This window comes from Nymphalis io, chromosome 30 (assembly GCF_905147045.1).
Source record: "Nymphalis io chromosome 30, ilAglIoxx1.1, whole genome shotgun sequence".
In the NCBI taxonomy this organism is placed as follows: domain Eukaryota; kingdom Metazoa; phylum Arthropoda; class Insecta; order Lepidoptera; family Nymphalidae; genus Nymphalis; species Nymphalis io.
In genome coordinates, this window is record NC_065917.1 from 5,383,896 (window position 1) to 5,400,568 (window position 16,673).

Here is a 16,673-nt window from a genome sequence, read left to right on the forward strand (position 1 = left end):
AATTCTGATGTGTATTATCGTTTTTGTAATAACACTCCGTCTGGCGCCTAGTCTAGTCCCTCCTAATATTATTATTCGCAAAAAGATATTGTTGTCAACATCATATTGCTATTTCTTTCTAAAAGTATAATACAACCTTTACTAGAAAAGGAAAGACGATAACTTTGTTTTTATAGTTATGTTATATTATTTTGTAAGCCGACCAAATCAAAATTTAACCCTATGAATTTCGATCTCATTTTCTCTAAGCACGTTTTAATGCTAGTAAAAGAGATAGAGACTAAAATCATAATATTACTATTAGCTTTGGATTAATGGTATAATATATTTGTTATAATTTGTCGGTGAAGTAGTTACAGACATGACTGCTCTATTGTAATATTTGTAAATGAGTATATTGTGAAAAATACAAATTCATTTTGATATTTTTCAATAACTACAAATGGCTATCAAACCGAACTCTATGTTTATCTTCAATAACATAGCACGTTTAATTTATAAAATTGTTTAGTGATGACAAAATGTAATTTGTTGGCGAAATTTCGACGGATTATTAAAAGAATCGTATGCTTGAAAACCTGAGAAAAAGTGTTTTCAAAATGCGGTGCTGCGTACCATCCTGTAAAAACGATTCTAGACATATTTCTAAGTCTCAAGGAATAACATTTCATGTGTAAGTAACTAGCTTTTATTTTTTTATTATTATTAATTTTGTTTTGTATACATTTAAGTCCTAAACGTAAATAATTCTTTTGAGAATGAGTGTTAGATTATTAAAAGAAATACTTTAATTTGAATTTAGGTTGATTTGATTGATTGTGTCTATCTTATTGTAAAATCATATTCTAATTTTTTAAATTATATTAGAATTAAATGACAGTTTTTTTTTATAAATTAGTTTCGCCTGAAGAGAATTTTTATATGCAATCCTTTTTTGTAGATCAAAATTTTATTGTCTAGCTATATAATTTCTTACCCATTTAATTATATAATAATATTGTGCTAACTAAGATTTATTTCAAATTTTTTTTATTAACTGTCTGTTTAAATGATATTATAGTGTCGCTGGCTAGCTAGCTAAAACTAGCTTTTTTGTTGTTTTGTTTTTTCTTGAGCTATTAACGTTGGATGTATAGATTAATGTTATTTTACTTAAATACAATTTTTTTATAGAAAAATCAATATTAAAATTGCATGCAAAGGTGTCTCATCACTTATTTATATATTACAGACAACTTCGATAGTTAAATTTAATTTACAAGGTAATTAAATTGTATAATGTACAGTTTGTTCTTTAAAGATAAACAATGACAATCCTAAATGAAACTAGCACATTTAAACTTTCATGTGCTTATATTTTATCTCACACTCGGAGAAAATTTAGCTATGTGTGTTACATTGGAGCGATGTGGTGAACTAATGTTCTTTACTTTTACGTACTGTATCAAACAGTTAATAACAGATTATAAAACGTATTAGCTTTCCAACGGAACCTGTTCTTCGTGCCTCGTGGCTGAGAGCCGTGGGAAAGGACACATGGTCTCCGAGAGAGAGGAGCGCTGTGTGCTCGGAACACTTCTTGTGTGATGATCTCTATGAAACTAAGAGTGGATTGAGGAAAGTGAGGACTGGAGCTGTACCGATTGTGATGCAAGTATGTACATATATAATATAAAACAAGATAGCAAAAAGCTTTATTTGCTTAGTCATTTAAACTTAGAAAAGAATAATAATATATAATAATAAATAATACATTTGTCACTTAATATATTATATTAAAACACCCTTCAAAAATGGTTTCATAAGCTACCTAACACACCACATAGACCACTAGTTCCTGTCTTCAAACAGTTTTTATGTCAAGAAATCTTCAATAGCAGCCTGACGTTGTCTGTCTATTTCATCTGATAATGAGATTGAGTTAGCAAAGTGTTCATAATGTTTGTGCACCAATATGTGCATAATAAATCATAAATATATTTGATCCTTCTGATCTTGACCTTGCTGGTTTCAAAGTTTTTCAAAATGATGTGTGCTATTCTGTAAGAACTCGCTTCTTGGCTCACCTGTGAAATTTTGATAACGACTTACGATATATACTATCTTGAAATGTTATAATTATTATGGTCAAAGTTGCATATAACATTTTGACATTTTACAACCATTTCTGTGGTGAGATTCGAGTTATTAAAAGCCCTACTGATGTGTTACCAGGATGCATAAATGTCAAATTATTGAAGAAATATTTAATTGTATTTTCAGGTTACATCTAACTGTGAATTCGGTGAATCGGCTAGTTCGAAAGTAAGCAAAGAGTTATTATTTATTATTAGTACTTTTTTGGTATTCAATACATCAATTTCTATATTGCTTAATGAATTGCCACGATAATAAGTAGATACATAGCAGGTTAGTATTTGTATAATATATAATGCTAAGTATATAATAAGGAACTAAATAAAACGTTCATATCGTAACATTTATAATTCTATTGGTTTAGTAAAGTGTAAAGTGTAGTCCAGCTACTGGTGGTAGAGCTTTGTGCAAGCTCGTCTGGGTAGGTACCACCCATTCATCAGATATTCTACCACAAAACAGCAGTATTCGGTATTGTTGTGTTCCGGTTGGAAGGGTGAGTGAGCCAGTGTAATTACAGGCACAAGAGACATAATATCTTAGTTCCTAAGGTTGGTGGGGCGTTGGCGAAGTAAGCGATGGTTAACATTTCTTACAATGCAAATGTCTTTGGGCGTTGGTGACCATTTACCATCAGGTGGCCTATATGCTTGTCCGCCTACCTTTACTATAAAAAAAAAGGTTGCTATGATTTTTTCTTACATCTTCATCAATTTATTATTGTCTTTTACAAAAAATTTACACAAAACCTTCATAAATTTTACACTTTTCGCATGAATCTCTCTTTCCAATAGTGGAATCCATATGAAAATCCATTCAGTAGTTTTTGAGTTTATCATGTACAGCCAGACAGATAGACACATGGTAGAATTATTTTATTATATATATTGATATATTGAATTTGATTGATCTTATATCTTTTGTAATAATAATAATTGTGTAAGTACTAATTGAGTTTTCAACATAGAATGTCTTTTTATTTATTTATATTAGTGATGTTTAATAAATTGTAAATTATTCATTTGATTGATTTGCTATAATTTTTTTATTAATTTATTTTCTAGATATGCAGAATATGCCTCGGTATGGAAATGAAGCTGTATCCTATGACGATATACAAATTGGACAAAGCATATGAAAATCTGACTGGAGTTATGGTGAGGGGTTTCATTATTTAAATATACAATAAAACAACAATAACAGCCTGTAAATGTCCCACTGCTGGGCTAAGGTCTCCTCTCCCTTTTTGAGGAGAAGGTTTGGAGCTTATTCCACCACGCTGCTCCAATGCGGGTTGGTGGAATACACATGTGGCAGAGTTTCGATGAAATTAGACACATGCAGGTTTCCTCACGATGTTTTCCTTCACCGAAAAGCACGAGATGAATTATAAACAGAAATTAAGCACATGAAAATTCAGTGGTGCTTACCCGGGTTTGAACCCACGATCATCGGTTAAGATTCACGCGTTCTTACCACAAGGCCATCTCGACTTTTGCATTGTTTAAATATATATCACACTAATATTATATAGAGGTAGTCGGCTTGGTCTAGACTCTAGTAGCTAGATATAAGGCTGCATATCCCGAGGCTCCGGATTCAAACCCCAGTCCGGGCCGATAAAAAGTTGAGTTTTCCTGCGCCTGAACTCTCTCCGGTAGTGTCGGTTGTTTGTCCCATCGGATTATGAGAGTTAGGGAATAGAGAGTGCACCTCTGTTTGGTGCACTATATGGCCTGCGCAGTTAGCTGGTCTCCCTTGAGGTTTTCTGCCGTTGCCGAAATTGGTTGGGAGGACATCATAATGATGTAAGTTTTTTCGTTTGGTTTGTTTTCACAAAACGTTGAAAGTTAAAACGTTACAACGTTGAAACGTTAAAAGTTGCGTATTCACGCAAGAACTACTAATCTGATTGATATGGAACTTCCCTATTATTTTAGTCTGGGTACACAAGGTAGATCCTAGTTAAAAGATTTTTGATGTGTAACTATCTTAGCGTTCGGTGCGCGATGACGTCAGCGTGAGATTCGTTATTGTAAGTGCGTTAATGTGTGAGTGAGATTCGTTATTGTAAGTGCGTTAATGTGTGCGTGAGATTCGTTATTGTAAGTGCGTTAATGTGTGCGTGAGATTCGTTATTGTAAGTGCGTTAATGTGTGCGTGAGATTCGTTATTGTAAGTGCGTTAATGTGTGCGTGAGATTCGTTATTGTAAGTGCGTTAATGTGTGCGTGAGATTCGTTATTGTAAGTGCATTAATGGGTGCGTGAGATTCGTTATTGTAAGTGCGTTAATGTGTGCGTGAGATTCGTTATTGTAAGTGCGTTAATGTGTGCGTGAGATTCGTTATTGTAAGTGCGTTAATGTGTGCGTGAGATTCGTTATTGTAAGTGCGTTAATGTGTGCGTGAGATTCGTTATTGTAAGTGCGTTAATGTGTGCGTGAGATTCGTTATTGTAAGTGCGTTAATGTATGCGTGAGATTCGTTATTGTAAGTGCATTAATGGGTGCGTGAGATTCGTTATTGTAAGTGCGTTAATGTGTGCGTGAGATTCGTTATGGTAAGTGCGTTAATGTGTGCGTGAGATTCGTTATTGTAAGTGCGTTAATGTGTGCGTGAGATTCGTTATTGTAAGTGCGTTAATGTATGCGTGAGATTCGTTATTGTAAGTGCATTAATGGGTGCGTGAGATTCGTTATTGTAAGTGCGTTAATGTGTGCGTGAGATTCGTTATGGTAAGTGCGTTAATGTGTGCGTGAGATTCGTTATTGTAAGTGCGTTAATGTATGCGTGAGATTCGTTATTGTAAGTGCATTAATGGGTGCGTGAGATTCGTTATTGTAAGTGCGTTAATGTGTGCGTGAGATTCGTTATTGTAAGTGCGTTAATGTATGCGTGAGATTCGTTATTGTAAGTGCATTAATGGGTGCGTGAGATTCGTTATTGTAAGTGCGTTAATGTGTGCGTGAGATTCGTTATGGTAAGTGCGTTAATGTGTGCGTGAGATTCGTTATTGTAAGTGCGTTAATGTGTGCGTGAGATTCGTTATTGTAAGTGCGTTAATTTGTGCGTGATATTCGTTATTGTAAGTGCGTTAATGTGTACGTGAGATCGGTACACGAGCTCACGTGTTTACACGTCAATTCTCGTGAGTACCTCGGCACTCATACCATTTTTATCTTTTATTATAGATATCCGGAGACGAGCTACCGCAGAAATTGTGCGCGGAATGCGCGAAGAGATTATTGAATTGTGATAAATTGAGATCAAAAAGTTTAAGAGCGAACTTGTTGCTCTTGGAGTTAGTTAAGAAACAGGAGATTGTAAGTATTTTTTTATTTTATTTTTATATTAATCATAGTTACTTTTATATACCCATACCCATATTGACTGCCTCGATAGGCAAGATTGAATGAATGAATTAATTTATTTAGTAATAGTAACGGCCTGTTAATGTCCCACTGCTGGGCTAAGGCCTCCTCTCCCTTTTGAGGAGAAGGTTTTGGAGCTTATTCCACCACGCTGCTCCAATGCGGGTTGGTAGTATTCTACCATGTGGCAGGATTTATTTTTGTGGTATATGTAGTATATCAGTTGTCTGGTTTCCATAGTACGAGCTCTGCTTAGTTTGAGATCAGATGACCGTGTGTGAAAAATGTCCCAGGATATTATTATTATTATTATTTCAATGTAATTAGACACATGCAGGTTTCCTCACGATGTTTTCCTTCACCGTCAAGCACGAGATGAATTATAGAATTTATTTATTTATTTCTCCATAAATTACAATAGTAACTCATATCACAGCGATGTACACTATCATCTGCGGCTCTCAAGTGGCTAGATATAAGACTGCTGATCCCGAAGTCCTGGCTTCCAAAACAGGGGTGGGGGCAATAAAGTTATTGGGCGTAAGCACCCCGGAGTCTGGAAGTGTGTACACTCCATGCTTCGGAAAGCAAGTAAAGCCGTTCGTCCTGCGATAGAACTCTTACCGGTCGTGTCTGATTGCCATCCTATCGGATTATAAGAGATGGAATGCATTTTAAAACATATCTGACGAGCCGGTTGGCGTGGTTGGTGGATGCTTGCCTTTCACGCCGAAGGTTGTGGGTTTGATTTCCACCCAGGACAGATATTTGTATGCATGAACATGTTTTATCCTGAGTATATATATTTGTCCTGAGTCTGAGTGTAATCTATATAAGTATGTATTTACAAAAAGAAAAATAGTATATGTAGTATATCAGTTGTCTGGTTTCCATAGCACAAGCTTTGTACAAGCTTAATTTGGGATCAGATCGGTGTGAAAAATTACCCAGGGTATTATTATTATATTAACCAACGAGGCAGGCGCACATACAAACATATCGACCAAAAAAATACACAATCTTATATATTTTCAGCTAACCATACATAATATAAATACAATAAACCGCGAGGAAAGCCAGTTTAAATCCGACCTTATAAAGAAAACATTCGACCCCGACCACTGCGATCTTTATATAGAATATTCAGAAAATCAAGACGAACAGTACAAAAATCCAATACAGGAAACGGAAACGGAAAATTTGGACGTGAAGAGCGAGAAAGATGACGATATATACATGAACGAAATATTTACTGAGGCCAGAGATGAGATTAATATAAACGCTGCAGACGACGGTGAAACGAATTTCGTAGCGACGAACTACTCGACGGACGACAGTCTACCGCTCGAGACGCAAAGGAAAAAAGTTAAAAAGATAAAAACGAAAGAGAAGAAATTAAGGAAAAAGATTAAAGATAAAGCCGAACCGAAGATAGATAGACGAAGGAAACCCTTTCTGAACGATGACCTGAACGAAACGCTGTTCACGATAACCGATCTCACTTTCGAGGAGCAAGTCGCTGAAATACATAAGAGGCAAGAGTCGTCTAATTATAAGAATTCAATGTATAAGTGTACGGAGTGTTTTAAAGGTTTTTTGGACGAAACCGCGTACAACGGACACATGACGAGGCATACGAATGTAAGTTGTTTCATTTAATTAGTACGAGTTTATTTAATAGATGTAACTAATATTCTATGTACACTATGTACATAAGATAAGTCTCTAATGAGGTATATAGTTAAGTCGCATGTGTGATAGGATCCGAATCCGGCTCGAAGGACCATAAAGTAGTATTTACTGGTGGTAGGGCTTTGTGCAAGCTCGTCTGGGTAGGTACCACCCACTCATCAGATATTCCACCGCAAAACAGCAGTATTTGGTATTGTTGTGTTCCGGTTTGAAGGGTGAGTGAGCCAGTGTAATAACAGGCACAAGGGATATAAAATCTTAGTTCCCAAGGTTGGTGGCGATGTAAGCGATGGTTAACATTTCTTACAATGCCAATGTCTAGGGGCATTGGTGACCATTTACTATCAGGTGGCCCATATGCTCTTCAAAAATAAGAGGACTTTCAGACATAGCCCATTTAGACCACAAGAGGATTAGTGATAAATAAACAAATTATTATTTTATTTCCAGCAATGCGGCGAGTTCGAGTGTGACATTTGTAAAACTCACTTCAAACACCCACACGCGCTGAGGAAGCACATCACAGCGCACCACACGCAGCGTTTCAGTTGTAACCAGTGTCCGTATGTAACGACGCACCGGTGAGATATATATATATATTAATTAGTTACATGTCTCGTCGAAGACGGTATCAATCTATATATATACATATACATATTTAAGCGAAATATCCCTCATCACGAGATCTCCTAAACCATCCGCCCGATTGACTTGCAATTCGTCACAGTTACTCCTTCCCCGACGCAGACGCTCACTGAGAACGGATTTTACGCAAATCCTATTCAAAATACTTATATAATTTTTCTTATCTACCCGAGCCGGGTATTAAAGCCAAGATAAGCTAGTATCATATATGCGCCGATAGGGCCGCGCTGACTACGTCAGCTGTGTGGGGGGAGGGCGCTAGACGAGAGGGTTGGTAGTAGCGGCGAGAAGAACACTCGCTTTTACATTCCATCGTCGCCTTGATTATTACAAATTTAATCTTATTTTTTATACGTTGTTTAGCCTAACATCGATCGAACTAACGACGATCGTGAGTTCAAACCCGGGCAAGCACCACTGAATTTTCATGCGCTTAATTTGTGATTATAATTCATCTCGTGCTTGACGGTGATGGAAAACATCGCGAGGAAACCTGCATGTGTCTGATTTCATTGAAATTATGCCACGTGTGTATTCTACCAACCCGCATCGGAGCAGCGTGATGGAATAAGCTCCAAACCTCCTCAAAAGGGAGAGGAGGCCTAAGCCCAGCAGTGGGACATTAACAGGCTGTTACTGTTTAGAAGGAGTAGCGTTTATGGGCCGCGTGAAACGCAGAACCGAAATCGATTCTCGGTGATGTAAGGTGTAATGCGTCGTTTGTTTCACAGGCAGACAGCTAGACTGCACGAGAGATGGCACAAGGGCACGAAGTATCAATGTCCACACTGTCAGGATGAATTCGTGTAAGTACAGCGATCGCGGGTGTTTGACTCGGCAAGTAATAATGTCCTCCAGACCGATTTCGGCCACGGCCGCCAATCTCATGAGAGATTAGCCAACTGCGCAGGAGATATTATAGTGCACGAGTGTGTGCGCAAACACAGGTGCACTCTCTATTCCCTAACTCTCATAATCCGATGGGACGGCAATCCGACACGACCAGAGTTCAGGCGCGGGACCAACGGCTTTACGTGCTTTCCGAGGCACGGAAGTGTGCACACTTCCAACTTCCAGACTCCTGGCTGCTACTGAGAATTTTCTGACAAAAAAAACCAATAACTTTTTATTGGTCCGACCTGGGAATTGAACCCAGGACCAAGGTCTGCGGCCTTACATCAAGCCACCAGACCAACGAGGCAGTCAACTCGGCAAGTATCAATAAGTTGGCTCGTAAGTTTTATCCCATCAAAAACATAATGTGAAATGAGAGCCAAGTTCAATATTATGATATATGCGTTGCTTGTTGACTTCAACGACAAAAGAAGTGAGATCTAAATGGGTGCCAAGTTCAATGGTCAGTCCTGAAATTTATTTATAACAACATAAAATATCATTTCTTCTTATAACTTAGGATAATATATCGAAGCCTAAGGTCTGACTTGGTTTCTCATATACGAATTATTATTAAGTAGCTAATAAAACAATCTTATATAATATAATCGCGAATCGGCAAGCGCAGCGTAGGGCGCCCTCCAGCCAGGTGGACCGACGACCTTAAGGTGGCGGGCACCAACTGGATGCGGAAGGCGGAGGACAGGGAGCTTTGGCGCACCTTGGGAGAGGCCTATGTTCAGCAGTGGACAACGATTGGCTGTTGATTGATTGATTGAAAACAATCTTGGAAGAGTCCTATATCCGATGGCTAGTTTCGACCAGCGAGCAAAATTTTCGGATGAATATAATAAGAACTTTGACTTAGAAGGCTATAATGCAAATGTGATGATGAAAAGTCATCACATTCCTAACAATGGTTTGTTTTATTTCAGTAAATTCACGACGTACATGGGTCACATACGGATAAAACACCCGTCGGACTTTGTGTGCGCGCTGTGCGGGTATTCCTTCGTCAGCGAGAAAGGTATCGAACTGCACAAGAAACTCAAGCATCGCCTCGATGATGGCCAGGTAATTTTTTTTTTATATAGAATAGGAAGGTGGACGAGCATATGGGCCACCTGATGCTAAGTGGTCACCGAACGCCCTTAGACATTGGCATTGTAAGAAATGTTAACCATCGCTTACATCACCAATGCGTCACCAACCTTGGGAACCAAGATGTTATGTCCCTTGTGCCTGTAATTACACTGGCTCACTCACCCTTCAAACCGGAACACAACAATACCAAGTACTGCTGTTTTGCGGTAGAATATCTGATGAGTGGGTGGTACCTACCCAGACGAGCTTGCACAAAGCTCTACCACCAGTAAAGAAGTGTTTGAAGTGTTAAGTAAGTAAAGTATCCGATCTTGTCACGGTAGCATGCGAAAGCGATCCCGTGGCGCTCCTCGTTAAGACGGAAAGACTACCGCTGGTTTTTTAGTGGGTATTTCGATGTTCGGGGTGCATTTGACGCCTTGGACACCGGCGAGCCCTACATACCCCCCCCCCCACTGTTCCCGTGGGGGAAACGCGTAACGCATTTTTCCAGCGATAAAAAAAAAGTATCCGACCTTGGAATTAAGAGTAGCAATGCAAATACACTCCGAATACAACCGTAGACAGAGAAACAAATAGACCAAGGGGCCGTGAAACCGCGATTGAGACAGAGATAGTTTGTCAATGTGTGCGTATAATGTTGCCATAGTAACTGCATTCCCTGTTTTGGGAGATAAAAAAATTCAGAATTTAATTAAAACAAATTAAGATTATTACATTTTACTTTTAATATTTATTATACATTTTTTTTTTAATTAAAATATTTTTCTGTCTGACCCAAAAACCGTTGCATTGTTTGTTTTTGTTTCCGTTATCAATAGTACTTCAGCATCTTTATATGGTACTGGATTAGCATTCTCCTCAAATATTGAAATCTAAAACACACAATTAAATTATTAATAAAGACTGGTTGCCACATATATTTCTATGTTAACCTCTTGACTCGGAATCTAATTATATTATAAATTCATGAGGAATATTAAATAATATTGTCGTTAGGAAATTATAAATAGGCGAACGAATAAATGAAAATAACATATTTACATATAATATACTAGGTTATTATTGGACTCCGTATTTATTTGTTTTCACTGTTGACATTGAGTCGATATTTTTTATGGAAAATCGGGACATTTTTTTAGCTGACGCTGGTAGCATTTACATGATAAATAATTATAGGTTATGTTATTAAAACTGGAAAATCCTATTATCTTCAGGATATTAATGCAATATAAGGTTCCGTCATGCTGTGGCATAAATAAACATCTCTGAGAAACTATATTTAGGGACAAAATAGTCGTACTAACGCGTGAACACACGCCGGCAATTTTTATCTTGCTATCGCTTTAACATGAAATAATACGAAAATGCACCATTGTATAACCTTCGATATGATATAAGGATTGTTTCTCGGCCTTTTCACTGGATTAGAATCTTTTTCTAACATAAAATAAGTGAAAATTGATCAAAAAACACAATGACACAAACACCAAAACTGGTTACGCGATAAGGGACAAAAGATTTGATACTTCTATCTCTGTCTAAAACATTTGTAACGTAATTTTCGTTCTCTTTCTTGTGTGAGTGAGAAGGAAATCGTCATTGCGTCTATTAGTTTCTCTGTCTACGAATACAACACATACATGAAGTGGGCGGGGCGACCTCATGTAGACTACAGTCATTCGCACACAGATACAATTAAGAACATTCAATCACATTATCGATATTTTGTTTTCTTGTGTGTGAACATCTTAGCGCTCAGTACACGGTACTAACTGAGAGTCGGAGCGTGATGACGTCAGCGTGAGAATAGCTATTGTAAGTGCGTTAATGTGTGCGTGAGATTCGTTATTGTAAGTGCGTTAATGTGTGCGTGAGATTCGTTATTGTAAGTGCGTTAATGTGTGCGTGAGATTCGTTATTGTAAGTGCGTTAATGTGTGCGTGAGATTCGTTATTGTAAGTGCGTTAATGTGTGCGTGAGATTCGTTATTGTAAGTGCGTTAATGTGTGCGTGAGATTCGTTATTGTAAGTGCGTTAATGTGTGCGTGAGATCGGTACATATAAATACATACATATATACATGAAAATCAATTCTCGTGCGTACCTTGGCACTCACACCATTTTTACATAGAATAGGATAGAATATACTTTATTGTACTCCAAAAGAGTTACATATAATCCGATAAATAATATTTAGTAAAAACTTTACACGGTTATTAAGTGAAACGTTTCTCATCCGTTTTTTTTTTTTTAATATTCCAGATACCCGAAGACGGTCCGCTGTGTGACATGTGCAACGTAAGATTTGTGTCGCAGGAAGCGTACAGAAGGCACCTGCACGTCTCCGCCCGGCACAACACGAGCGATTCGTAAGTGTACAGTTGCTGCCGATAGATGGCGCTGTTCGGTTTTAAAATTTTTCACTGTGGTCTGTGGTAGGGCTTTGCAAGCCCGTTTGGGTTGGTATCTCTTATTCGTCACAAATTCTACTGCCAAGCGTCAATACTTTGTACTTTACGTAATTTACTAGTGGTAAAGCTTTGTGCAAGCTCGTCTGGGTGGGTACCACCCGCTCATCAGATATTCTACCGCAAAACAGCAGTACTTATTATTGTTGTGTTCCGGTTTGAAGGGTGAGTGAGCCAGTATAATTACAGGCACAAGGGACATGACATCTTAGTTCCCACGGTTGGTGGCGCATTGGTGATGTGAGCGATGGTTGACATTTCTTACAATGCCAATGTCTAAGGGCGTTGGTGACTACCTACCATCAGGTGGCCCATATGCTCGTCCGCCTTTCTATTCTATAAAAAAAAAAAGAAAACTTAGTATTTTTCTGTTCTGGTTAGAAAGCACTATATAATCGCCTAGTTAGAAGAAACTGCAGGTACAAGCTGGTGACGATGTAAGAGGTGATTAATATTTCTTACTGCGCCAATGTATATCGTGCCCACCTACCATTTATGGATCAATTGCTACTCGAAATCAATTGCTGTTTTAAATTTAAAAAAAAAAAGACAGTCAGGGATTGGTGATAGAAGTAAAAACTTGAAACTGTTGAATATATTTGCTGTCGTCCGATTTCCTCATCTATTGGCACTCCAAGTAATAATTCTATCCCTTTATATAAAACACACAGTATGTCGCTAACTCGGTACAAAATATGAATACAGCTTAATTTAAATACCGTACCGTACCGTAACAGCCTGTGAATGTCCCACTGCTGGGCTAAAGGCCTCCTCTCCTCTTTTTGAGGAGAAGGTTTGGAGCTTATTCCACCACGCTTTTCCAATGCGGGTTGGTAGAATTCACATGTGGCAGAACTTCAGTGAAATTAGACACATGCAGGTTTCCTCACGATGTTTTCCTTCACCGTAAAGCACGAGATGAATTATAATCACAAATTAAGCACATGAAAATTCAGTGGTTCTTGCCCGGGTGTGAACCTACGATCGTCGGTTAAGATTCACGCGTTCTTACCACTGGGCTATCTCGGCTTTTTTATTTAAATAAATAATAGTTAAAACACACTTATATTGTTTGTATATACTGTTAGTATTTACATAAATTTCAATCATTAATTTCCACGATGCTTAAATTATTTGTACTTTCAACGATTTCATTATTATTTCATATATATAATAAGTATATTAACATTAGCATGTCGGTGACGCGAAGCCACGAGTCTATCCCCAACGATAAACCAACGATAAAGCGCCTTAAGGAGTTTTCTGTTCAAAATAAATCGGCTAAATAATCTTATTCGTTGTTATTCTTATTTCAGCGATTCGAAAGAATCGAACAAGCCGCGAAAGGGCAGATCTCGTATCGTCAGAGAGAAGAAGAGGTGTATAGACGAGAGAGATGATGAAGACGAAAAGAAAAGAGTTTATCCGAGTCAGATGAGGAAGGCAGAGGGTCCGATACCCTGTGAACAGGTGACCATTTAAAAAAAACCTTGGGCGTGCCCCGCTAAATGTTCATATGATTAATTTGTGCTTATAATTGACTAGGGGGCAGGTATTAGTACTTCTGTCCTTGTCTGTCTGTTAAGACGTGAAAACGTAACAAACAAACAGAGAAACTCACTTTCCCATTTATAATATTAGTAAAGACAAGTACTAAAGCAGAAAACATGGATGATTATTGAAAACAATCTACTGTTAAAACAGTGAGGTTGGCAGCACTGTTACTCACTCACGATAACTGTCAAAACTTCTTATGTCACTGTCAGTGTTGCCATTAGACAGACACAAGTCAAAGTTAACACTTTATTTTATTATTATTATTTATTCTCTAACGAATTTCTCAAGCAAATTATTTATTTCCAGTGCGGTCTCCAATTAGAAGATTCCAGAGCGTACCACGGACATTTCAGACGTATGCATCCGGACAAGAACCGAACGAAGTACCCGTCAATGAAGTCGCCCTGTATGTGCGAGGTGTGCGGGAGGATGTTCCAAGTTAGTATGATCCTTCCTTATTTATACTCAGAGCCGGATTTGGAGGACTGAAGACCCTTGGGCAACAGAAGTAGAGACCCCAACTACATTCTAAATAAACTAAATATACAAGTAATATTTTTTTGGAGAACAAACATATGGAGATATAATACAAGGATTATACTTGTAGTTTACTACATTAAATCCTCGAAATTGGGATTTTTTGTTTTTAGAATGTAGCCATGTTGTCCGCCAAATGCGAGTCCTAATTGTAGGAACCAGTTATCGTGCGGGATGAGTCTAAAAAGCGACGTCACTATTTAGACTTTGCAAAGTCAATAAATGGCAAAAGACGTGCAACGGTATTCGTTTGTACTATATCTATGTATTTTGGCAGAAAAACTATACCACTTTTATTAGATATGATAGAGCAACGAGGCATTGAATATAAATGACACGTGTCCTCCCCCCAGAGCTACGCGCTGCTGAAGGACCACCGCTGGGTGCACACGGGCGAGCGGCCGTTCGCGTGCGAGTCGTGCGGGAAGGCGTTCCGCATGCGGCAGCGACTCGTGGCGCACAGGAGGGTGCACGCGCCGCGACGGGCCGCCTTCGTGTGCGCGCTGTGCGGGAAGAGCTTCAGCACGCACAGCAACCGCCAGCGGCACATGTTCGTGAGTACCGCCCTCTCGCGTGCGCTGTGCGGGAAGAGCTTCAGCACGCACAGCAACCGCCAGCGGCACATGTTCGTGAGTACCGCCCTCTCGCGTGCGCTGTGCGGGAAGAGCTTCAGCACGCACAGCAACCGCCAGCGGCACATGTTCGTGAGTACCGCCCCTTCGCGTGCGCCGTGCGGGAAGAGCTTCAGCACGCACAGCAACCGCCAGCGCAGCGGTTTGGTATAACCAAAGGATTTTCACATCTGTGGACCAATATAGTATTTATAAAACGCATCCGCACATTTTTTGATAAAGTTGTAAGTTGCTGTTCGCGTTTGTGCGAAGATCTCATATCGTACCGACAACGTAAAACAGCTGGCGCGTGAGCATATTTCAAATATATTCAGTTTAAAGTCACTATTTAACCATTCATAACTTCACAGATCCACACCGGCCTGAAGCCGTTCAAGTGTGAAATGTGCGGGAAGTGCTTCAAGCACGCGAGCGAGAAGCGCGCGCACATCACGTACGTGCACCTGAAGAAGCCCTGGCCGAAGCGAGCGCGGGGGAAGCGGCGAGCGGACAGACCAGTGAGTATGGAGCAGGTCTTGAAAAATTGCAAGCCAGACGAATATTTTACTGGCTACTTGGCATAAAGTAAAGCAACAGCCTCTGAATGTCCCACTCCTGGGCTAAAGGCCTCCTCTCCCTTTTTTGAAGAGAAGGTTTGGAGCTTATTCCACCACGCTGCTCCAGTGCAGGTTGGTGGAACTTACTTGGCATGCTTAAGTTTTTTTATTGTACTCATAACATTGTACTGTGTTTAATTAAAGAAGAATTAAATAATCTCCCATAATCTTGGTATTGTTGTATAGCATTGTTGCGGTTTGAAGCGTGAGTGAGCCAGCCAGCTACAGGCACAAGGATATGACATCTCAGTTCCCATGATTGGTAGCGCATTTGTGATGTAAAGGATGGTTAATATTTCTTACAAGGTTATTTGTCATGGGCAGTGGTGACCACTTCCCACCAGGTGTTCCATTTGCTCGTCCACCTACTTATTCTATAAAAAAAAAAAACTTTGGTTACAGGGACAGATGGGTCAAAGTTCGCTGCCGGCGGGAGTGAGCGAAATGGATATAGCTCAGCCTATGTGGCCCAATTGTGACCCCAAAATGGGTGACATGAACAATATCATAGACGATAAACCCATATATTATAATTTGAAAATATAATTTATAGCTTGGTTAATAGTCACCCGGTGCGGCTGAAAATGGATGGGTGATCGTTTTTTTTAAATGATTCCCCAGCGTGATTTTTTTTTTAAATAATCACAATTTTATATTTTTTTTTTTTTACAAAAAAAAAAACATTTTATTGTAATGGAACAAATTTTTTTTACATGACATACAGAATCTCATTTTTTGATGAGTAATTTATTATTTTTAATTTTGAAAGTCATTTTAATATATTTTTTTATTTTATACATAATAATTATGATCTGTATATTTTTGGGCTCATACTTGTCTATACCTAAAACAGACAATTTGTTTATTTTTTTAATTAAAAAAAAATCTGTATTTAAAAGTACATTTTGTATATGAGTGAGATATTCATGATATTGTAATAAAATCATTTTAATATAATCTTGTTTTTATTTCAACATATTTTTAATTTATATTCAAACGCGTTTATGAGTGCAATAGTAATAAAAGGTTCTACTGACT

At 38.4% G+C, this 16,673-nt stretch overlaps 1 protein-coding gene across 1 annotated transcript; it reads left to right on the forward strand.

Moving 5' to 3' along the window:
- The first annotated feature begins 358 nt into the window (after positions 1-358).
- On the forward strand, positions 359-16,413 carry LOC126779910 (zinc finger protein 479-like). The gene is made up of 15 exons (XM_050504094.1): positions 359-673; positions 1,480-1,654; positions 2,263-2,304; positions 3,201-3,293; positions 5,328-5,459; positions 6,543-7,148; positions 7,650-7,780; positions 8,576-8,650; positions 9,674-9,812; positions 12,108-12,214; positions 13,630-13,783; positions 14,177-14,308; positions 14,761-14,961; positions 15,390-15,536; positions 16,038-16,413. Exons 1-15 carry the CDS (start codon positions 567-569, stop codon positions 16,179-16,181), a joined length of 2,385 nt encoding a protein of 794 aa, XP_050360051.1. The 5' UTR covers positions 359-566; the 3' UTR covers positions 16,182-16,413.
- The last annotated feature ends 260 nt before the right edge of the window (positions 16,414-16,673 follow it).

What these genes read in the sequence shown, in the direction of transcription:
- LOC126779910 (XM_050504094.1), top strand. Translation starts at nt 567, where the DNA reads ATGCTTGAAAACCTGAGAAAAAGTGTTTTCAAAATGCGGTGCTGCGTA. An exon ending in GTCCGATACCCTGTGAACAG is followed by an intron (nt 13,784 to 14,176) that starts GTGACCATTTAA and finishes ATTTATTTCCAG; the next exon opens with TGCGGTCTCCAATTAGAAGA. An exon ending in TGTGCGGGAGGATGTTCCAA is followed by an intron (nt 14,309 to 14,760) that starts GTTAGTATGATC and finishes TCCTCCCCCCAG; the next exon opens with AGCTACGCGCTGCTGAAGGA.